This window comes from Gymnogyps californianus, chromosome 3 (assembly GCF_018139145.2).
Source record: "Gymnogyps californianus isolate 813 chromosome 3, ASM1813914v2, whole genome shotgun sequence".
NCBI classification, from domain to species: domain Eukaryota; kingdom Metazoa; phylum Chordata; class Aves; order Accipitriformes; family Cathartidae; genus Gymnogyps; species Gymnogyps californianus.
The window spans coordinates 60,856,297-60,880,280 of record NC_059473.1 but is presented as its reverse complement, the minus strand read 5'-3'; the positions used below and the strand labels follow the sequence as shown (position 1 = coordinate 60,880,280).

Sequence of the window (23,984 nt, the reverse complement as noted above, 5' to 3'; positions counted from 1 at the left end):
GGGGCAGAAGAATGCTGTGGTGTGCCAAAGTATGAATGTCTTCAAAACAAGTTTCGCCTCATTAGCTGCGAGATCGTCCATTATCAGCTACTAAAACAACGGCCCATATGCATGCAGATGGTCAGGGGGTCAGTCCCTAAACCACTTGCTGACTGGCAGAAGTGGGTGTATCACGGAAAAAGTATAGGAGACAAAAAGAGGAAATTCTTTCCCTAAGTGATGTAACTGGTCACACTTTGAGGACAATAAATTACACCGAGCTTTCATCTGGCTGCAGTAGTGGCAGCTCTTATCTTCCTACCAATTTATGGGGTTTTTTTTCAGTCACAATTAGCCTCTCTTTCTGCAAACGTGTGACTACTTTGGGGCTTTTTCATGACTTTCAGTTTCAAAGATTATATGGAGAAGCATTCAATGAAATTTTCAGATCATCCTTGAACTGTTTTTCTTCTTCATAATGAAAGAGACATTGCAGAGCATGTTATATTTTCTGCTTTGAAAACAGAAATGCATTAAAAGATCTCCAGCAGGATACTGATTTGTCATGATGTAGCCAATTCTAATAGCTAAAAGATCAATATAAACCCTATTTTCTGAATACCACAAGTTTATAAATGTGAAATACCCAGACAGCAAACTTTGTATTAACTGATTTTTTGAACTTCTAATATTTTTGAGCCATTGTCAGCCCAATTAGGCATTCAGCATATGTTTTGCATTTCAGAATCCATATACCATTCATCTGTAATAAAGAGATATGAAAAAGATGTGAGTCATTAGTCATATTCAAGAAACATGCTTCTGAAAAATTAATACATGACCAGTTTCCAGTAAGTAGCAATATCTGCTACATATATGAAAAAAAAGTATGTTATAAAGCTACGTATTTTCATGATAGTCTGTAAATGTTAAAATTATAAACTGTAATGGAAACAACATTTCTCTAATGGAATATTTAATATCACTTAAGACCCACTAAGGACTGCACAATGATTCTTACATCAATGGGGAGCTGGGTAAAATTGCATAGAGTCAGTATAGTACAGTCAAGTCTGAAGTCAAGCTGGTATGTTGGTATACTTACTGTTAAGTGCAGGAATAAACCTAGTGATTTCAGTGATGTTCTCTTGGGCTTGAAGTTAAACAAATGCTTAAGTGTCCTAGACTTTATAATCCTGTGCCCTCCATCCATTCTCATAGACAGTGATATTTCTTACACACCTCTAGGAGGAGAAGTACGATTTGGCCCAAATCAGTACACTGATAAAACACTTTCCCATCTCCAGTGACTATTAGTATGCATGTACATGTTTTTCTTACTTTTTGAGAATTATTGGATTTTTCACGTGGGTGGACACTACTAAATTCAAACAGGTTGCATTCACTGGATGTTGTTCGTTAACAATTTTAGTTGTGGTCTCAGTATAATTATGAGGAATCACTGGAGATGGGGGGGGAAAAAAAAAGTCAGATTGTCTTTTTGGCCAATAAGGACATTGACAGACTGTTTAAAAAGCATTTTTACCCTAAAGCTAAAAATTGAAATCGCCAGTGTAATAACAAGGTTTTGTCAAGGAACTAGCAAGAAGCCTGTTCAGCTGGGGAAAGTCAGTTGGTGGATACCAACATGTATAAATAGATTCACTCCTGGGCTTACACCATGGCCATCGGCGTTCCTGGCTAAAGGTCCCTGGACTGTAGAAATGACTAAAAGAGCAAATTAAAAGTTCTGTGGCATCTTCGTTTAAACTTTAATTATATTTCAACAATCCAGAAATTTTTGAAACTACAGAAAAGTTGGCAGCAGCTAACCCTGTGTGCTGTGAGCAATGGGCATGGAAGCCTCACTCACAGCCATATAATAAATTAAAGGCCATCTTTTTGTCTTATTTTCTCTGCCCTAGGTAGGTGTAAAGGTCTGTTAAATAGTTTAGGCAAAATGCTTTTCTTTCAAAAAATCAAAATTGCATCTTCAGTTTCAGAGCAAAAACCAAAATATGGCTAAAGACAGTTGATGACTGTAGGCAACAGATGTTCCTGAAGCGTAAATTAACATGGATTTTGGTCAAAAGAATAAAATGTAAAAAATATTCTAGCAGCCAGATATAGTAAGAAAATGGGAGATGATGTGGGGGAAAAAAATCACTGAATCCCTGAGGTCAGATATAGCTTCAGACAAATTAAAGGAAATAAGAGTAGAATAGTCTATTAGAGGAGATAACACACAGATCAAAATAGGTGGCTCTGTTGACAGTAAAACAGCCTGACAGATTTGCTCATCCTCTTCAGTGCTAGTCATCCATTATCACCCCAACAGGACTTCAGAGACTGCATAGGCATTACCCATTTAGTTTAATATAACAAGATAAGGCCTGCGTACTCTGTACCATTCAAGCTACCACAACTGAAGAAGAACATTTGTGGAAAGCCTAACAAACATCTAAGTCCTGAGAAAACAGAAAGTTTCAAGTTTGGCTTCAGTGAAGTGCTGTTAGTGCAATCAAGAATAAAACCTTCTTCTGATTAAAGAAATAGTTGGGCCAACAAATCAGGTAGCTAGTGACCTAAACTTGTTGACCGTTTGGGATCTTTAATTACGCTGTCTCAGACTGACTAGCTGACTTACAGTGCAGTACTTGCAAGCTTTTTATTTCCCTTATCTGCCTCTCCAAGGCCACAGGAGACAGTGCAGCAATTAGAAATGGTGCAGAACTAGATTTTCCCTCCATACCATAGGTTCTGATGCCAGAACGGGCTGGCATGGAAATCTGAAATCAAACTCATTTAAAGACATTTGGACTTTTTAATTTGGTTCTTATTACGTTTCAGCTAGACTCGTACAACACGGAAGACAACAAAGCTATAGCTGTGCTAGTCAATGAACCAGGCTAGGGCCCATTCTCTGTCCCTGAGGACTTGTAACTTTAATGCCTTGCATCTTTAATGCCTTCCCAAAATACAGCGGCATCACGCACACACACTACCTGGCAGGAACAGCCCTGAGCCCATGCTTTTCCCCAGGCTGTGGTTGGGTATATCTGGCAGACTGCTGTTTGGCACAAGGCAAAACCCTGCCAGGAAACATGTTCACTGCTGAACAACAGGCTAACAAGCAGAGGGCTAAAACCATGCCCTGGCCCTGTGTTACACATCGAGACAGAGGTAGCCTAAAAGAACAAAAAGATGCGCAATCGGAAAGTCGAGGGATAGCTGGCCATACGCAGAGGGAAATGAAGTGCATGTTGGCAGGGAGTGAAAAAATAAAGTTCTGCTGGATGGGAAGAGAAGAAATACTGAGAAGGAAATCATCTCAATTCAGGAAGCACTTAATAATGTGTTTTAAGTTAAAGCATATGCTTCAATATTTTCTTACCGATAGTCTGTGTGCCTCAAGTTAGGCACATATTTGAGCAGCTTGCTGAGCTGGGGCTCTGCAGTGAAGTTTCACAAGCTGCCTGAAGTGATATAAGTCCATGGTGTCACTGAGAAAGATGAGCTTCCCCTTCCCGATGTCCCTAGCCCTGTTGTTCCACCACCTCTCCTCTGCTGGCATTAGTACTTGTGCAAGCTGTGCTGTCAGCAGCACCAGCAATGCACTTGCAATGGGGGCTGGAGGATGTGAGCAGGAGAGGCGAGGGCAAAACTGGCTTTTTCAGCGTCTGCAACTGAGCTGGACGCAAGCTGAAGACCCTTGTCAAACCGCACTCTGTGGGTCCTCAGCCACTCCACTCCTCCTCTAGCAAAGCTAAACAGAGATTTCAAACTTATCTTGGATGGGCTGCCTGAGCCTTCACAACCTTTTTCTGAAGTAGTTAAATAAGCACCATATCTCTGTGCAGACATGGTGTAAGAAACAGATCCATCTACGTGATTGGAAATAAATTTTAAAAATATTAATTTGCATTTTCAGAACAAACATTTCTAAAAATTGTGGATTTTTCTTTTTTCCTGAAGAAGTGCCTGACAGATGGTTTGAGTGAGGAGTGGTGAGGCACTCAAACAGTACCAATTTCCTAGTGTTCTGTCAGCTATTTACAGTTTCTGTTGCACACATTAAACCTTGAGAGCACTTCTCCTTCATAAACTTCAACTTTACCTTTTAACGTATAAGAAACAAACCTTTCAGATGTCCCACATTGATACCACTGTAATGATATTGCTTGAAGCATTGGTCTCCATCATTCAATGTACAGTGCATATATAGTCAGGAAGAGACAATAAAATAGCACTAACCATTTAAAACCTATTAATCTGGATAGCACTATTAGTGTAAGCAATACTTTATTATTACCAAATTAAATCCATTATAAGTATCCTGAGTATCCAATCAGGTTAGTAATAAACTGACTAAAGCTATCTACACGAATGTACTGCTTGATGGAATACATTTCGTATTGGTATATATTAATCTGACTTTTAGTATGCGGCACTGTTATTTATAACTCTGATAAACTGACTTTTATAACATGTAAAACAGCTGAACATTTTATGAAAGAATAGTTAGAATGTTTTCATAGGTTCTGTGATCGATATTTTTTTTTCCTCTTTAGGGGCTACAAGATATTTTCTAACATATCACAGTTCCATCAGTCAGATAATCCTTGATCACTGTGAAACTTAACTACATATTTTTGCCTGCAGATTTTACAGGACTTAGGTTAAAGAAAACAGTAATAAAAACCAAACATAAAATACTTGAAAAAATAGGATGCTAAACGGATGCTAAATGGATATTCCAGATGACAAGACTATTGTGTTGTCATTGTTCCCACAGAGTCAGAGCCCTGCTAGCGCTGACTGAACATGGGTGTGTTAGTCTGTTGGGACAGACTGGGATTCAGACTGCTCCTCAAAAAAGACTTCAGATATTTAGAAGGGACAGAATAAAGTCAAACATTTACTAAGGAGAATTTTAAGAAAAAAGGTAGTTTTTTTAACTATTTAACAGAAACGTGTATTTTTATTTTTCTAAGGACACAGATACGGTTTTTTTATCAGTTAATTGACTATTTTAAACGCCTGCTATTTCTTGTAAGTGCTACATACGTCAAGTATTGTATATATGTATAAGTAATGCATGGTAAAATGTAGGATTCAGTTAAAAGCCAACTCTAGGCTCTCCCAAAGATTTTGCCAGTGGAGGCTGTCTCTTTATTGTGGCTACTCTTGCTGTAGTGTGTGACTGCCTCTAAAAAGATTGTTCTCCCAAGCGTTCTGTATAAGCAAGAAAATAGGCCTTTTCTACAGATGGGAAGCTGAAGCTAAAAGATTATGACTTCACTTGTGCTGGCAGGCAAGAAAATCAGGAGGAGCAGACCTCCCTGGCGCTTTCTGTGACCTTTCTTATAGAGTGGATGCAGTGTCTTCCTTTTTGGTGCATTTCCACCACACATGTTTTGATGGGGTTTGCATATAGGATGGCAAGTGGAATCAAGAACTTGATTCTATTTATCAGAAGTCAGATGTCAAAAAATTGCTGTAATTGTCAGCAATTGCCTCCCATATTTATATATATATATATATATATAAAATTATTTCCCAGTGCTCTTCCTAGGGCAGTAGAGCTAGGCTTTCACAGGGACAAAGATGAGATATGCTGCTTGAATCCCAGAGGGGAGTTTTCTGTCACTGCCCTGGACTTCCTCATGCCATTGGGGAAGAACGTGGTAGGATCAGCATCAAGTTTAACTGGCCCCCAGTCTCAATCCGGTATCTTACTCCATAGGTGGGATTACAGGCAAGGAACCAAAAAAATATCCAAGGCCCCAGGACATCAGGAGTCCACTGGGATAACCTAAGTCGCAGCACCGATGGGCTGGCATGGGAACGAAAGGACTGTGCCACTTTCATTTGCCAACTGCTCCCATTTTTCTGATATCAGCTGCATCTTGGTACTCAGTGCAAGTTTTTTCTTAAGGCTGTTGTGATTTTCCCCTGAAGTAAGAGGATATATCACTGGGTCCTTTCCGATAAACTGACAGGGTAATAACTTACATACACGAATCAAATTAGTTGACAGTGAAGACACATGGGTTGTGTTGTTTGAAGGACATGAATAGCTGTTGCTGTTGTTCAGCCTGAAATAACTTTGCTCTCCTGAATGCAATATGAAAACCTGCCAAGAAAAGTAGACTATCACAGCTGAACGTAGCTCAGTGTTATAAGACTGACAATAAGATACGCCTAGTACTTCAAGCTGGCCTCTTACTGCTTTTTCCAAGGTTCAGCCATAACAATCATTCTTCTGAAAGTCAGATTGTTTTGTGTAATTTTCCTATGTAGCATAACTCAGTTGCTTAAGTCTGAAATTCAAGAAGGAAAGAATCTAATGGAACCAGAAGCAAAATCTACTGAATTTTAAATCTCAGGGCATCTGTCAGGCTCACTTTTTTCCCCTTACATGTGGGTAAATAAATTTAATTTGAGGATAAGAGATGTAGCTTTCTCCCACAAAATGAACAGATTAAATAAAAGTGAATCCTTTTCTGACAGTCCTTTGAGGAAATAGTTTTTGTTGGTTAAACTGAATGGACTTTCTGATCTTTTTGGCTATGTTTTTACTACAGTCAAATCAGTTTGTGCATCTATAGAGACAGAGAAATGCCCACTTCATTTACTATTTCACATTTTAGTCCTTTTTTAAAGCAAAAGCACATTCAGTGATCAACTGAATTACATTATTTAAATATACTTTATGATCTATGCAGCAAAGATAAATACATTCCCCGGATTCCCCCAGTGAGGTTGCCCTGGGGCTGAGCAGGAACTCTGTAAGCTGTGGCTCGCAGTGTGGTCCTGCACTTCTTTCCATCCTGAACGGGAGGGGGAAAGTTGAAGGGACAGTGGGAGCACTGGTCCTTCTCCAAGTTTACTTCAAGCAGGATCTTGACTCCCATGACTTACTCCGAGGCACACCTCCAGGCCCAAACTCCCAGGGAAGAGGAGTTGCTCTGAGGGGAGTTGGTGCCCGTGCCCCAGCCACAGAGCCGCCCCTGGAGCAGCCACGACCAGGGCGTGCTCCCGGCCCCATCTGCTTTCTCTCTGCACGACCGCTCCGCAGGCAGCCTGCAGACAGACGGACGGCCGACGGCCTGCACAAGCCTGTTTGTCATCCCCTGGCAGGCAGAGCACCACGCGCTCTCAAGGCCGGCTCCGGCTGCACTTGCAGCCAGGCATGCAGGACCACGGCTGAGGAGGTAGGAGTCTAGGCTGGGGCAGACCTAGCCAGCTGGTCGCAGGCCTGACCTGCTGGTGGGGAAACATCTCTTGCAGGAGAACTTTGCTGCAAGCAGAGCAGGAGCCTTCTGGCTCATCTGAACAGGCAGAGATTTTGCTCTTGGTGCTGTCAACAGCGCCGACGGGGCATATTTTCCAGTTAGTCCAGTCTATATTTTCATGAGAAGGGAAACTTTCTCTGGACGAGGAGGTTTTTTTTACCAAGGGAGGAGATAGTGTCAAGTATCAGTTCCACTGGCCGTGTCTGGGGACTCCTCTTAACCAAGGAAGAACTTTATTATTAATGGGAACCCAAACCTTTGCTTACATGGCTTAATGCAAGTGACCAGTGTGACTAGCATGACGTATATCTTCAATCAAAGCAGCCTTTGTTTTGCACAAAAAAGTAACGTGAAATGTAGGTAGAAAAAGGTAGCTTCCTTGTATCTCCGTGGCATTAGCAAGGTTTTTTATTTTTTACTGAACTTTTGTTTAAGCCCTGCCAGTCAAGCTTTAGCCATACACACTGGGAATTTTCTGGTACTGCTGGTGAATTATGTACTTCTGGCAAGCAGTAATTGTCTAATTTTCAATAACAACATTCATCCCAATGTTTGGTTTAGTTCCAGTGGTACCACTTTGAAATCTTCCTCATGAACTTCAGTTTTCAAATCTAATACTCTTATATTAATAGTTCTGCAAGATGTAAATGCTGGCAAAAAAAGAAGAGTCAGTTTTCTGACTAAAAGCCTTTCAAAAAACTTAATTTTCAATTGTGTCCATAGAAAAGATAAATGGACTTGGGAAGAAGATGCAGTAATTCTTCCTGAATAAATACCTTCTAATAGCAATTTTCCCTGTGAGGAACTGAATCTGGAAAAACTGTCTCAGAGTATGTGGGTCTCAAGAGATGTATCAGATTGGATCCCTGTATTTCTCTTATTTACACTAACCTGACTGGTTCACATGCTTAGCTCCTTTGAACTACAGCTGTAAGTGCTGGAGACCTCCTGAAATCTCTGGCCATACTGCAGTGTTCTTGGCTCTGGCATACTAAGACACAAATGAGCTTTTACTGTGTTCTCAGTAGACCTATTTTTTAAGGACTGTTTTCTCTGCTAACAATCTTTCATGTGCTCAGGGACGTCACATGTGCCCATCCAGGGGGAAAATGAGTTAGCTGTGCCTATGTAGAATTAAGCAAGTGAAAAAGGAATATTGATTCCAGGAAAATGCATTTTTAATAGTTGTGAAATTATTTGCAAATATTTGTTCAAATGCTTGAATACTTTTGACTGCAAGGTGCTTTTTGGAAGTGGGGAGGATTGTATTCACAGAACTGCAACAGGAATAACGGAGGTTTTCCCTGCATCCTTCTTTCCCTCTTCTCTAGTTATTAACTTAAGGGTTAAAATGCTTACCCAAGATATGAGCAACACAAGTTCAGTCCTTTGCCTGAGAGAGTAACCTAACTATAAGGCTAAAAAGTCATGGGTATACATGAATGAGGCAGACAGTAGATTCAAACTAGCTCTCCCACTATCTTTACATGAGCGCCTTAATGGCTAAGCTATAGGGTAGTTGAGTTTTCTACTGCTGACACTTTTTCCTTCGCTTAAAACAAGCTGTCAGCAGCCAAGGTCACAATAAGCCCTCAGTCCTGCTTCAGAGATGAAACCTGAACACTAATCTCCAAAATAAAGAGTATTTTATTATTTATACAAAATATACAGTCACCAAAAATAATTAAAAGAACCCTTCCCCACCCAAACATATCCTCTAGCATGTTGGAGAGAATAAGAAGTGGGAGTTGCAGATTCTAGTCTGTTCTGCTGCTGGGAAGAACTGAACCAAACTTTCTCATATACTTGGTGATTGCTTTAACCCCTGGATTATTCGGGGAACAGAGTTCATCTTTCAGTTGCTTGTGTCCATCCTTTCCTCCGCTCTCCCTCACCCATCTTTCCTACAATATAATGTTTCAGATCAAACAAAAAGGTTTTTCACATTTAAGTTATTTGCATAACCTCTTACAGACCAACAGTTAGATGGTAATTTGCTACCCACTTGCAGCCACAGACCTCTCACTTTGAACACTAGGAATTGGGGGAACCATGCAAAACAGGATAGCAGGACTTGAATATTCTAATACTCATAAAAAGATCAAATGCCATGGGCTATCAAAAGTAAGAACCATCTTAGGAACATCACCCAGTAAACACAAAGGCACTATGTAAGGAACAAATAAATCGTTAATTAGACTGCTAGAATCTACAACGGAAGAATTTTATTTCACTGAACCATATACATGAATTTGTAACAAATCTATATGTAAATGCTGTTGATCAGTACATAATGAACTGCATTACAATCACAAATTTCTACCTACATAGGCATAATCATGCATCTGTCACAGACGTTCTTGTCCCGATCTATCACTGTGCCATATGTAACACACTGTCACGGGTCAAAAACGTCCAAAGCACATGGAATAACAACACTCACATCAGTCAGCTACTGTGTATCGACAATACTAAGGCACACTGCTGTGTCATGCAGAAAACATATTCATAGCTATAACATCCATAGACCTTAGCAAGGCTAAAAACTGAGTGTTCCTCATCTCCTGTGTACTTCATTTCCTGACCCGGGCCTTTGACTTTTTTATTTGTGGGACACACATTTGACTTCTGCAGCATCTCTACTTTGCTGATCTATCTTTGCATTGTGTGTGTGAAGAAGCACACTTTTTTCCATATTTTCCTGTTTTTGACTGAAAACTGTGGCAAAGGTGTGTGAGGTGCCTCCTTTCCTAGGTTAGCCTCAAATGCTGCACAAAAATATAAGAATAAAAATGGCCACTGGTTTCAGACCAATGGTCCATTTAGCCCAACATTCTCTCTCCAACTGTGTCAGAAGGAGATAGAAACAATTTTGGGAGAGGCAACATTTTCCAGAAATTTACTACCTGCTTGGTAAAGTAGTACTTTTAAAATACATTTTAAACTAATGTTCTAGTTTCATTGAGTGTCTCTTAGTTTTAGAATTATGTCATTTTCATGATTTAGAGCATACATCCCTCAGCCCTCTTCTTTCCTCAGTGAAAATTCCCAGATTTTTTAGCCTCTTATGAGTCAGCTGCTCTATCTCCTTAACCATTTCACCTGCTTTCTTTATGTCTTTTCTGATTCCACCATGTCTTCTTGAGCTATGGTGGCTGGAGCAGCAGATAGTACCTACAGAGTGGGTGCACTGACATCTTATAAAATGGCAATGTGTTTCCTGTCTTGTTCTCAGTACCCTTCCTGATGATGTACAACATTTTATTGGCTTTTTTGGCTGCTACGCCACACTGAACTGATGACTTCAAGGAAGTGCCAATGGTAACGCCAAGATCTCTTCTCTGAGTTATAACTTTTCAGTTCACATTGTGCAGACATGGAGTTTAGATTATTTTTCTGTAAAGTCTGCACTGAAGCTAGTATGACACCTGCTTGCCTGTTCCCCCAACTTAGCAAGTTGTTTCTTGTGTTCCTTATTATTAGCATTGCATTTCATTGCCCAAAAAGAAGTCTTGGAGAATTCACTGCATACAGCCTACTCCATGTCACTGGTGAAGGTGTTGAACAAAACTGTTTAAATCACTGAACCCTGGTAACTGACCCCACCCTTAGTAGTGATGATAGAACTCTTTCATTTGCCCAATCCTTTCACCAGCCTTCAGTCCATAAAAGAACATCTCCTCCATCCCCACAGAAAACTACCTTTTGTAATAACCACTGGTGTCGAATCGTGTCAAAGATCTTTTGAAAATCAAAAATATGAAGTCCCCTGAATACCCTTTATCTATGTGCTTATTGGCTGCCCTCACAGAACTTCAGCAGGTGATTGAGATGGCCTTTCCTTTTACAGAAGCCATGCTGACTTCTTCCCAACAGGTGATGTTTATCCATCTTACTCTGTAAGATATACTCTACTATCTAATCAGGAATGGAGTCATTTACTGGTCTGTAGTTCCCCAGATCTCTTTTAGAGCCCTTTTTGTAGGTGGAAGTTTCACTGGCAGTCTGGCACAGTGGACGCTTCTATAGATTTGTGAGACAACTTGGCCAGCAGTTCTGCAATTTCACGTTTGAGTTCCTTCAAAATCTTGGTTGAATGCCAACCTGCCCTGGTGACTTACTGATATCTAATTTGTCTATTATTTGGTTTAATTCAATTTGAATCCCTGTTCCTACAGCTGAAGGAAATGGGAACAGAGACTTGAAATAACTTGTCTTTGTCCCAGCCACTTGGCCAAAGCAGTAGTGATATGTTAAAATGGAAATCTGTGGAAAGAAAACAGGTCTACTGATTCTATCTGGTTATCCACAAGTAATCTGTATTGTGCTAAAAACATTGGATAGAGTAGTGATAGCAGTCATAAAGGTAGTAGTGAGGCATCTTTTGATTTGCACATCTGTCATAGCAATGCCAACCTACTTATGAGATGATAAAAATGAGCTAAATTAAGAATGATCAGGGAACCCCATTCGCATTATTGAAGCATCATACAGTAAGTGCAAGAGACGGGTGGCATAAGTGCTAAAACAAGGATGGAGAGTATGTGCTGCAGGGAATCAATCTACTGCATTAACGGCTAATGGCACACTCAGTGTTTATCCATTATTTATCACATAAATGAGTATGTACTGTCTAGACTGCAGAGGTGCTTTCATAACAGAGTGACACTGATTACTGAAAATTAAAAAATGAGAGCTGATCTTAATAAATGAATTGAAAATTAGCAAATGGTAACAAACTCCACGTGGTATATCTGCTCAACTTAATAACACTGGGTTTTGCTTCTGTTTTATGAAAATTATTTGATCCATCACTATAATTTTAGAGTTTAGAGAATAATGCAAAACCTGGAAAAAAGGCAGAGGACTTGGGATGCAATCACTTCCTGCCACTATCACATAATTTCATTTGCATGCACACTTTCATTCTGAGCTGCTTTTTCACTTTAATATTCTGCTCATTTATTTCTTTTCCCTTTCAACTTACTGGCACATTAGTGAAAACTAAGAATATCTGCTCGTACTGAGAGAAGAATGATGTTACTCAAAATGTATTGTGTTCCTGTTGTGGCATAGAAACTACACTCTGTGCATTGGTTTTAATGTTTTAATGATGCCAGAACATTGGCCTTGAATAAATAAGTGACATGAGCTCATGCTTGATCATGTATCATTATCAGTGGAAGCTGTATCATTAAATTGAAAGAAGGGTAAAATTTTCAGCTGAGACCCACTGAAGGTGTTAAAACTGGACACAAATTTAGATGGTTAGTTGAATCAGGAAACTGTTTATAGACTAATTCTAATAAAAGTAGTACAGGGTTATTTAGGCTTGCTAATTTATTCATGAAGGATAGAAGAACTATATCAAGTAAGTGTAGAAGACATAGTACTTAAGTGTTCCCCGTATATTAAATATCATAAAAAGATGACTTCTACATTAAGATGATTCAGTTCATAGAGACTTAGGTAACCATTTAAAATTTATACTAATGCTGAATGTTAGTAGTTTGCATTCACCTGCATTACACCCCATCCTCATCACAGACCAGTAATTCCCAAGAGACACGTCATTATATTGCAGTTAATAATGTTTTAACTAGGCATGTTGGCCCTGAAAGAAACTTATGGATTTCTTCCATCCGAATCCATCATTTCTGTTCAGTTCTATCATAAGCAGCAAGCTGTTGTCCTGAAGTTAATCCCTTACCAGGATAACAGACACATTGGATATATTTTCTGTGACAAGGTGAAAAATACGAAATTTCCTCAGCTTCCATCAGGAATGTCTGAAATTTTAAAAATATCTCTCTCCAGTCATTGCTGGAAACATTCATGATATCATTTACACTGATAAGAAAGACATCTCTTATATTAGGATGCCAACAACAAACAAACAAACAAATAAACAAACCAACAAACCCAAAATACAAAAACCTCTCAAACCTTGGACTGCTTAGGTTCAGAAAACATAAAGAGAGAGGACAGTTTTATGATTAATCTAAACCAGCCAAAATTAAATGGAGTCTTCCAAGGATTTAGATTGGGTTCTGAATCCCAGTGTGCCATCTGGGCTGCTCATAAATGATAAAGCTGCTACGTCAGTGGCTGCATAAGTACATGCAAGACTTGAAGATGCTTGAAAATAGGCTGTATTTTTTGCAAAATGTTAATAAACAGGATTTCTTCCACCCTCATTCACGTGAGTATTTTGGCAAAAAATTGAAGTCTTGTGCATTTTCATTTATCCCTAGCAATTGCCAATTACTAGAGTAACTAGTGAGATTTACCAGCTAATATACTCCAAAAAGGCACTTAAAGGCTTTCAAAGGTATCCTAATTACCATATTTACAGTCTCCGAGATTACTTCCAGCAAAGACATCCTAATTCAGCCTCTTCTTCTGGTTTACTCGATTGCACTGTATTAGCTAGTAATCATACTGCTAAGCCTTGTAATAATGCTGCTTCACATCTGCTTAAACTGTGGTCTCTTCATGATGCATCTGTGAAGTGTATACAATTGTGTTCCTTCTATAAACAGAAAACAATGGCAAAGTGACTTGTGGTTAGTCCATTCAGTTAGCGAATCTGACATTCGGGGGCAGGAGCTGTGGCAGCCAAACTTTTCCCAAGGATATTAAATACTAGTTTTTCTTTGCAAACACCCATTATTCCAGCATGTCCTCTGCAGTGGTTATGTATATTGTGCAACAGTGCTGTCATTCAGGAAAGCAAGGATTACGGTTATTTCATTCACTTGTAGAGAAATTCCTATGATGTAGCTGTCTCAAAATATTTTTATTTTTATTTTTGTTCCAGCAAGTGGGTAGGGATAATCATAATACAGAAAAAGGTGGTTGTGAGAAAGTCCAAAGTCATTTCAATGTGTTCATTTATTCACACATGCGTTTGTGGTGATATATATAAGAGCTCACAAATATGCAATAGTGTACAGCTGGTTTCTTTCTAAAGGTTGGTCTAGACCTCCTGCTTCTCCCTTACTTTTCTCCTTTAAAGCATATTATCATTCTATCCTCTGCAATTAATCTCAGATGACCATCAGACTATAAAAATATACAAAGCTGAACAAACAGTAGAGAAAGTTATTCATGGATGTTTCCCTAAACCCAGTTTGCAATTCAGTTTTTGTATCACATCAATATGTGTGTTTGTCTCCCTTTTCACTGACATTTTCAGATTTTTATTGTGGATTCTTTTTTTCAAGCTGATTTTAAAAGAGGCTTTTAGTTATGGAAACACAGACACATGGCAGATTAATAAGTGAGGAAATTACAGGAATAGTCTTCTGTCTACTATATCCACTGTGGCTTTGTGTGTTTAAGAAAAAGATTTGAAAGGAGGCTGGAATAGTGTAAATGAGTGAAGAAGGAAGGGATTTAGTCCATCAGCATGGCCATGGACTGGACTAAAAAGGGAGAAGGCAGGAAGAAAAAGGATACTCCGGAGACATGAAGATACCTTGCCCGAAGATTTCTTGTTCATGTTCTACTTTTCCAGAATATGAATCAGCTTTGACCAAACAGTTTTGATACGTGGAGGAACAAAAAAAAAAAAGCATCAGTATCCAGGAAAACCACCCTATGGATCCATCTGTAATGCAGTATCATCACAGTATGGTAGAGACCCCCTGCCATTGTTAGCCCAGAGAAATGTGGGCCTTCAGCAGCAGATGTATCAAAGGGAAAGATACATACTGAAAACGACACAGTTTCTACAAGTTGTGTAAAAGACATTTTGAGGATGAGCACTAGAATAAAAAATTAGATAGAACAACAGCTTCCAGCTGGTGACAGAGAGAGCCTGGTTACTGCTGTATTGTCTGGCAGATAGTAAAAAGCCAGAAGCATGGTGTTCTGCTGAGAGTCACTCCTACCAAGAGAGGAGGAGTTGGCAACGATAAGCACCTCCTGCCGGGGGGCCAGCAGATGACGGTAGGCACCTCCAGGCTTGCTTGGCAGCCCAAATGCAATACAAGCTTCTGCAAAGTCATCAAAGCCAAACTAGTTAAAAAAACAGGCTATGCCAAATCTTTGAGATGGGTATTTGGTTACTATTGTCCGTGCTAGCCAGTGCTGTCTTACTGCTACTGAATGAAATGCCCTCTGTATTCTGGCTGTTGTATTAGATGCGTATTACTGCTCTCCCTTGACCAGTTAAATCTTACTGCAGCTGAATCAGAAAATTATTCATCCATTCACAATAGAAGATACTTCACGTTTACTCTGTTTTCCAGTGCTGCCCAGTAGAGTTAGTTGTCACAGAAAAGAATCTGTTGTTTGTTTAAGAAAATACTGTATTTTTTAATATTTCAGGTTTCCTCAGAAGTCCAGATGATGTCAGAAGATGTGACTGGGTGAAGTATAATTACATATTTATAATTTTAAAATAATGAATAAATAGTTCTTGCTGAGATGAACTTTCAGTCAGGACACAAGACAGGAAGTTTTACTAGCCCAGTTTTATGGATGAGAATTTGGGGTAGAGATAGGGTGCAGATAAATAATTCTGCAGCTTTTGATCGGCGATTTTGGGGTAGAGATTTGTTCCAATTCAATTCATAAAATACACATATTAAGTCTCCAGCACAAATTAACAATTATATAACTCTTTTATACAAGCAATGCTACAGAAGTGGTGTGGGGCACCTGCATCATTCCTACTCCTTGTTTCTCATCCCACCTGTAACCCCTTTGCCCAGGCATTTGGAGGAGGTAGCATGGTGATGCACTTAGGGGATTTAAGCCACCAGAGAGCTGACTTTAACAAGATAATCTAGAAAGTTGAGGGAGACTTGGTGAGTCATGCGTTAGTCACATATGTACCTCCATTTACACTACAGCATCACAGGATTGTTGAGGTTGGAAGGGACCTCTCAAGATCATCTAGTTGAATCCCCCTGCTCAAGCAGGGTCAGCTACAGCGGGTTGCCCAGGACCATGTCTAGATGGGTTTTGAATATCTCCACAGAAGTAGCGTCCACAGCCTCTCTGGGCAACCTGTTCCCATGTTCAACCATCCTGACAGTAAACAGCATTTTCTTATGTTCAGATGGAACTTCATGTGTTTCAAAGGTACGTCATAGCAATTGTTATGTCAGGACTGTCTTCCATCAAGAGGGTCTAAGAGAAGGCACTCAGTACACAGTTACACGCAGGGTTAGATTTTCTGGCTTTATAATTTTTTGTGGAAATTTTGTTTGTCTTCTTTTGCACATTTTTAATGAATAAGAAGCTGACTCATATTTCCCCATGGCAAGCAGTTCTGCTTTTTTATTGTTCACTAATATTCCTAAACAATACTGCATATCCAGCCTGTTCAAGAATTTGATGACAGGTAGATGTAGTGTAAGGGGTAAGCTCTTAAAACAGGACAGCAGGTAATTTGTAACTGCGCACTGCATGTACCTAAACCATTTCCCAAAGGCTACATCCCTCTGTGAGATTGCATGCTACAGCAGAAGAATGTTTGCTGTGGTTTAAGGGGAGCCACATCATCTGTGGGCAAGTATAACACTCCAGTCAGTACTACTCTTCTGCACCTCAGAGGCCCGTTACATGCCTTCCCTTCCTGCACTAACACTGACTGATGTAATCAGCAGAAAGCATATGAAATTAAGACATAAAATCCTTACCCTGAAACAGCTTTGTTGCACACAATGTATCATCTGATCCAAATGTGAAGAAAAGTTAATCTGCTTACACAGTCCCCGCTTCACTTACATATTCAGAACTCCTGATTTGTACAGTAAGGCTTTTTCTTTATAAAATCATCACTTTGGGAAATTCTAACTTAACAGGGAAGATGAACACAGCAAGTTTTATCATCTGCTCATTTCTCCTTTATAGCAAGAAAGTTCATGGTCTTTCAGGATAAAGCAAAGTTTAACTTGCAGAGAAGATGAATGAATTTCCAGCTGCCCCAAACTTTGTTCCACTTATCTCCTGGTCACCTCTGCTCCAGCTCTATTTCCCATTGTTAAATACATATAGATATATATATTGTAGCATACTCAGTACAAAATATGCCAAATTAGTAACTTCACTGTAATTCTTAAAACTAAACTTGAAACTAAATTGGCAATAATCGGTCATCATACAAACAAGTAGCTCCATAAGTCTTATTAAACGCATTGCTTTTTATACCTGGTATAAATGTGGTCTTTTCATTTTTATTATCTTTTTTCCTCCATCCTTCAATTTTTATGATATATATCTCTTCAAAGTAAATGAAGAAATAAAAACTTGCCTAAACTTTATTAGTAGTATTAACAATGGGCCCAGTTACAGCAGATAACTGTCTTGACCAAAGATTTTGAGATGAATCCTCCTCTGATATGTGGGGCCATTTACTACCTAAGTGATAGTTCACCCAACTGAAGAGCTATATATTAAATATATACATATCAACTGAGAACATTTCTAAAAACTCTTCTCTTAGGCACAGGCAAGCTTTTTTTCACTAATTTCCTGTTGATTTTTAACTTGCAATGTTTCAATAATTTCACTTATGTTCATGGCAAGAAAGCTTAATTTTTGCCTGTCTGCTTATGTGGGAGTCACACTCCCACACATCCAAGTACACTTACCTTGGCACAGTTTGTACACTCTGCCTCAAATATTAGAAATTGCAGTATCAGGTGCATCGCCATGAACACATTGTGATGAGGCAGTATTACCAATTTCCTATGAATTCAAGCATGCATTATTATGTTTATTATTATTGCTTTGGAGGCAACTGCTTGTGGCATAATTCCTTGTAAACAACTCATTTGCATTTAAAGCAGTTGCTTAAGGAAAGGCAACTCACAGGTCTCAAAACATTTCTCAAAGATCATTCACCAATATTCACCAATATCTTTGATATTCACAAAATACAATGCTGTTCAGAAATTCAAATGTTATTCCTTTCAAAAAGAAAAAAAAAAACAAAACAAAAAACGCCAACACCAAAAAACTCTTAAGCAGTCTCATCTGCTAGTCTTCATAGAAAAGATTAAAACTTGGACTCCAAGATGTTACACTTTATTCTGCCAAGGTGCCAAGTAGCAAAAACATCATGCTACTCATTTCATATTAACAATTGGATGGGAAACACACCTTTTTGGTTCTTTTTTCCACTCAGTTTTCTGACAGATTTTTAGGCATCTTGCTTCCCCCCCCGTAGTAGACAGCATTTATTAACATCTCCCATCCCAGACATACCAGTGCTTTGGACACTCTCTCCTTTCTAAAGCTGTTTCTCATCTCTACTGAATGACAGGTATGACCCATGTCAAACTCCCACTTTCAAATAAAGTTACAGTATGTGACTTATGAAAAGTCAGTTGAGGTTTTTCACAATTTACATACAAACAAATATTTAAACATCAGGATCCAAAAAATCACAGGCCAGCACTGAATATCATATTTTACATGTTTATAGTCTACCTTACTATCATTTATGCGTTTAATCAAAAACCTGAAATGTAAACATTTTACAACATACCAAAAAGTTGCATTCATATAGCAATATAAAGGGCAAATTAGTAAACTTCTCATTTTTACTTTGCTGAAAAAAATTAAGACCAAATCCAAAGGAAAATAAAATCCACTGCAAACCCATTTCAGCCACAGTCACAAAAGACTTTGCTGCTTGTCTCTCAATAGACAGGGAGTATAAAGTCCACAGTAGCACATAAAGGCTAATGGCAGCCTACAATCTAATTAGCCCTTATTATAATACTGTCTAGAGATTCAACAGATACTTCTTTAGAAAGGACACAGACACAAAGAACCCACCCACAAAGGAGTTACGTTTCCTTTCAAAGGTCTAGAAATGCGTAATAAAGAAGAGCCTTTGACCAGGAAGAAGCTTGGCTGAGCCTGGCATGTTAGTTAGCTTGCCTTGAGATTTTCTTGACGGAAAGAAAAAAAATGGGGAACAAGAGTGTTTATATGTTCTGCTTCATTTAGACTTTCACCTTGGCTTACAAAGCTGAGTGAAAGTTCTTCTTTGTACGAGATTAAGATTTTCTGTGAGCTTTGCTGAGATTTCTATGGAAGAGTGGAGAGTAGAACTGAAGAGCGTTCAAATGGGGCTCCAAAAAGCCTGGGTAGTTTTTCACTTTTTTAAAAGTTTTGAGGATGCTGTAACCCTGGAGGACGTTTAAATACATGTGACTAAAAGCCAAACAGAGGATGGCAGTTATCATATTCAGTGAGTGTTAATGTCTGTGGTGCCTTATTAGTGACATAGAGGCAACTCAAGGAGTGAGTTCTTGTACATCGTAGGAGGGGGTGCGTTAGAAAAGTAGGGGACAGACTGCCTAAGGCTTAGACAGCCCGAAACTCTTCCTGCCAGAGGCTGATCACAAGACACAAGGGTGTGCATGGGTATATAATCAGTCATGCTCTGGAGCTCCGCACAGAGTAACTTGCCTTTGAGAGCTTACAAAGCTCAAGTCCAGCAAGACTTGCACGCTAAGGGTGCCTCTACAGTAGCGCTAAAGTTCAGATGAAGAGTGTATTTTAGAAGTAAATCTCATGATCATCTGGACTGATACTGTGCTCTGGTTTATAACTGGACACAGTTTCAGAAAGCAAGCTGGACTCCTTTTGAATAAAAGCAAAACAGAAGATGTGCTCCAGGGGTTCACTTGATGCACTCCAACCGCTAATGAATACTCAGTCCACAGGTCCAGAGAACTATTCTGAAGTGAAATCTCCTGCAATACGTACAGTACAGCTGTGCTGCTTTACAGATCCACTTGTATTGGGTCACACTGCTAATGTCGTTAGTGTGGTCTCCCGTTGCATTGAGGACCACTACGTTTCACTCAGATACCTCTTACACTGAACCTTGAGACTTCAATGAGACCAAACCCTTTTAGCCTGTAAGACTAAAATACATGCCACAATCAACAGAAGGGTCTGATTGCCCAATGTGCTTGCTGGGGCTGTGAACTGATAGGTAAGAAAACCTAAAGGACCCAGTGGGAAATTCATGCTCCATGATTCTAGAGGATTCTTTGTCCATGCCTGACATACAATTCCTCTGCATAAGCAGAGATCTTACTGTGCTAATTTCATCTAGGATAGCTGCTAGCATGTGTTCGCCTAAAAGCCCTTCATTTTTGCAGAACTTGAGCCCAGTGGATACCAGATGAAGAGGCTTTGACTCTCTGTAATGGAATAAAAGCAGGGAACGCATTGCAGAGTCATTGATTCTTTCTGCCTTCCAGTAGCTTAACTATGATGAAGTGCCTTATTGTTCAAATATTTATTTCAGAAGACAGATGTATGGAGATGGTGTTTATAGAAGTGGTTTGTCTATCCAAGCCCAGACATCACTGCTGGTGGGTTTTTTCCCTTTAAAATAACTTTTCCAGATGGTGGAGCAATTTAATATTTACCCTGCAATCAAGCACTTTAAGACCCTTTCCTTTTCAGGGTGTAGAAGTCCAATCACAAGACCCCCTCAATTGCTCCTAGCATCAAGGATCCCTTTGGTGATCAAACCCCCGCTGACAGAAATGGTCATTCCTTATAATGCTGGTACTCCACCCAACGTTTTAATCCAGGGATAACGAGGTCCTTCTAGCCAGCGTGTGTGTGCGCGATGAATGGAAACACTGAGGACTTGACTGTGCCTCAGAAACACGCATGAAAGGACAAATGCTCTCCCCGGCGGGGCAGCCGTATGGACAGCGTTCGGTAACCGTGGAGCGGCACCACGGCACACGGCGTACGGCCAGAGCCCCGATTTAGCCCAGCGGCCCCTCTTCGGCGCCCGCTTAACAGCCTCCCGCGGCCGCCCCGGCGGGCCGCGGGCCGCCGACACCTGCTCCAACGGCCGCCGCGCGCCCTCCGCCCGCAGCCCATTGGCTCCGGCGCGGTCAGCTGGTGGCGCGGGGGGCTGCCCGCCCCCGCCCGCGGCCGCGGCCACGGCGGCCGGGCCCTGCGCCCCGCCGTCCCCCGGCACGCCCGGCCGGCGGGCGGGTGCGCGCGCTGCGGCGGGGCTGCCACGGAGGCAGATGCGCGCGACAGCGTTTCACAATACAGCGATTAAAACCCGTAATTTCTGATGCATTGTATTTGTGGCTCGAAAATGCGGGCAGCCAGGTCCTGCAAATAACTTACTGCCCGTGCTCACACTCGTGCCCTCCCGGGGGCAGCGGGCCCGAGGGAGGCGGGTCCCTCGGGCAGGGCCTCGCCGCCGCAGCCCCGGCCCCGCACCTGCCAGCCTCCGGGCACCTACAGCCGCCGGAGCGGGGCGGCGGGGCCGGCCCGCGCGGCGAAGGGCGATGGGAGGGGGAGGGCATGCCCCTCCGCTCCCTCGGGAACGGCACGGCCTCTTCCCGCCCGGCCCGGCCACGGAGCTGCGGCTCGGGAGCGCGCCGAGCCCGCCAGCCAGGCTGCTGCCAGCAGCGCCGGCACCGCCGCCGCCGCCAACCACCCCTCCAACCCCGTCTGCCCCGCGCCGCTGGCACCCGCCGCAGCGCAGCGCGGCCCCTCCGCTCCGCCCCGGCCGGGGCCGAAGGCGGCGCGGGGGTGCTCGGAGTCCCGCCCGCACGGGCGCGCACACCCAGGCGCACACACACGCACAAACACACACGCACACACACACGGAAGTGCACCCCGAGCTGGCTCGCAGCCCGCCGCCGCCGCCGAGGCCTCCCCGGCGCAGCGTGCAACATGGCGCTGGTGCCCTGCCAGGTGCTGCGCGCCGCCATCCTCCTGTCCTATTGCTCCATCCTGTGCAATTATAAGGCCATTGACATGCCCGCGCATCAGACCTATGGAGGCAGCTGGAAATTTCTGACCTTCATAGACCTGGTAAGTGCCCCCGGCGCCCGTGGCCCTGCCCCCTCCCTCAGGCTGCCCGTTTAACGGCCGCGGCCCCGCGCGGGAGCCCCCGGAGACGGCGGCCCTGCTCGACGGCAGCGCCATGAGGTGACCTTAAAGCGGGGACGGCGACATGTTGTGACTCCAGGGCCGGCCGTGAGAGGAGCCAGCCGGACACCGCGGCAGCGGAGCCGGGTGGTTTGAACGGAGAAAGACACGGACAAAGCCGAGGGGCTGCTGCGTGTAAGCGGCCGTGGGGAAGGCGCGCCTGACGCCCTGTCACCGCAGTGCTGATGCTGTGTTTCGCCTTTTTTAATGGCTGACAGTAAACACCAGAACCTGCTGGTCCCAGCATTTGGCTCCCGTGTGCTGTCAAAACAGAAAACATGACTTGCTCCCTTTGGCCCTTCTGAGGAATCCATCCCCGACAGGTGCAAGTGTGTGAGTGACACAAAAATTGTTGGGCAACTCAACTTGTCGGATCCAGTTAGTTTTGGTTGCAAATCCATAAACGAGCCTATGAAACAAAAGATGTTTCATTTCACTTTTTTCATAAGGGTCCAGGTCTGGAACAATCATGGGCATGCTGGCCTGCTGGAAAACACCACGTGCTGGCCAGGGGCTATTTTTGCCCTGAGCTTCCTAGCCTTGCTGCCTCCACAACAGTGTTCCCCTAGTGCAGGTGGGAGGAGGGGGGGTGGGAGGACGAGAGGGGGTGGGAGGAGAAACTTGGTTGCTGTTTCAGAAATACGATAGCCAACTTACACCTAGTACCTAGATCAAAATAGTGGTTTTTGTTTGAATCCACAGTGTAAATAGGTGAGAAATTTTGCAGTTCCTACTGAGTTACAGAAGAGTCCCAAAATGCAAGTATTTCAGTGCTTCCCAGTGATAAAACCTCTCTCAGAACTCATTGTAGATTCACAAGTATTGCTACTATTGCCTACGCACTTCATATCCAGTCAGTAGGTTGAGTTGGTGAGTTTGGAGACCAAACTCAAACGCTATTAACCTGGCAGGTCAAGTGTGCAGATTTCTGTATCAGGATTAAGCTAAGGTTCACTAAGGTCCGTATTTTATTTGGAGAGAAGAAGTACCTATTGTATTTTGCATTTAGCCGGGATAATTTTTGTATTAGGTGCCAAAAATTTGCTGGATCTCTGAGGATCGACAGCCATAACTAGTGCTTTTACTGTGATTGTAAAAGGGCATCTTAAAGCCTGATGTTTTTCTGGAAGGCAAACTAGAATCTAAATTTTTTTTTCCTTTTGAGCTGCTGAACAGTACTGTCAGTAATATTAATTGATAGAAGTTAGCGTCAAGTCCCAGTAAGTCAGGGGGGAGCTGTTGACTTTAGTGGCAGTTGAATTGGAAGTGAACCAACTAAAGCTGAAAGCCGATGATCTTGTCTTTGAGTCTCCTTCACGTTTTTCTCTGTTCTCCTAGCCCTGACAGTTGCTTGAGGATTAAGTGAACTAAGGCTGTCATACAGTGAAAATAACATTTGACAGTACATGATAGTCATCATTTCCCCAAAATTACAGCCTGCTGTCTGTGGCAAGTTCATGTGGACTTTCCCATCGAAGCATGCACATGGTTCAGCTTACTTCTGTCATGGCGCAAAAGGTCAATGTAAATATGTAGTGCTTTCTAGAACATCTAGAACAGTTATCAACTGCAGCTAGTCATTTCCGTCCTTTAGCTAATAGTTGTCATGTGTTTCTCATAGTCAAGTCTGATAGTTGAGAAAAGGTTAGCAATTCCTTACAGTCTTCAGGCCTTCAAAAGAACACACAATTCAATGACTTCAATGCCTTTCTCAGTGACGAGCCAGCACATAAACCTCTCCACTTGTTGACAATA

The 23,984-nt window shown here is 41.7% G+C and overlaps 1 protein-coding gene across 3 annotated transcripts in view; it reads left to right on the top strand.

Annotated features, from left to right (window-relative positions):
- Positions 1-21,928: 21,928 nt before the first annotated feature.
- AIG1 (androgen induced 1) overlaps positions 21,929-23,984 on the top strand; it is a 125,468-nt gene continuing 123,412 nt past the window's right edge. For all 3 annotated transcript variants that reach the window (XM_050893712.1, XM_050893711.1, XM_050893710.1), the window contains exon 1: positions 21,929-22,112. In XM_050893712.1, the coding sequence (XP_050749669.1) occupies positions 21,972-22,112 (141 nt within the window). In that variant the 5' untranslated portion in view covers positions 21,929-21,971. The remainder of the gene's footprint in view (positions 22,113-23,984) is intronic.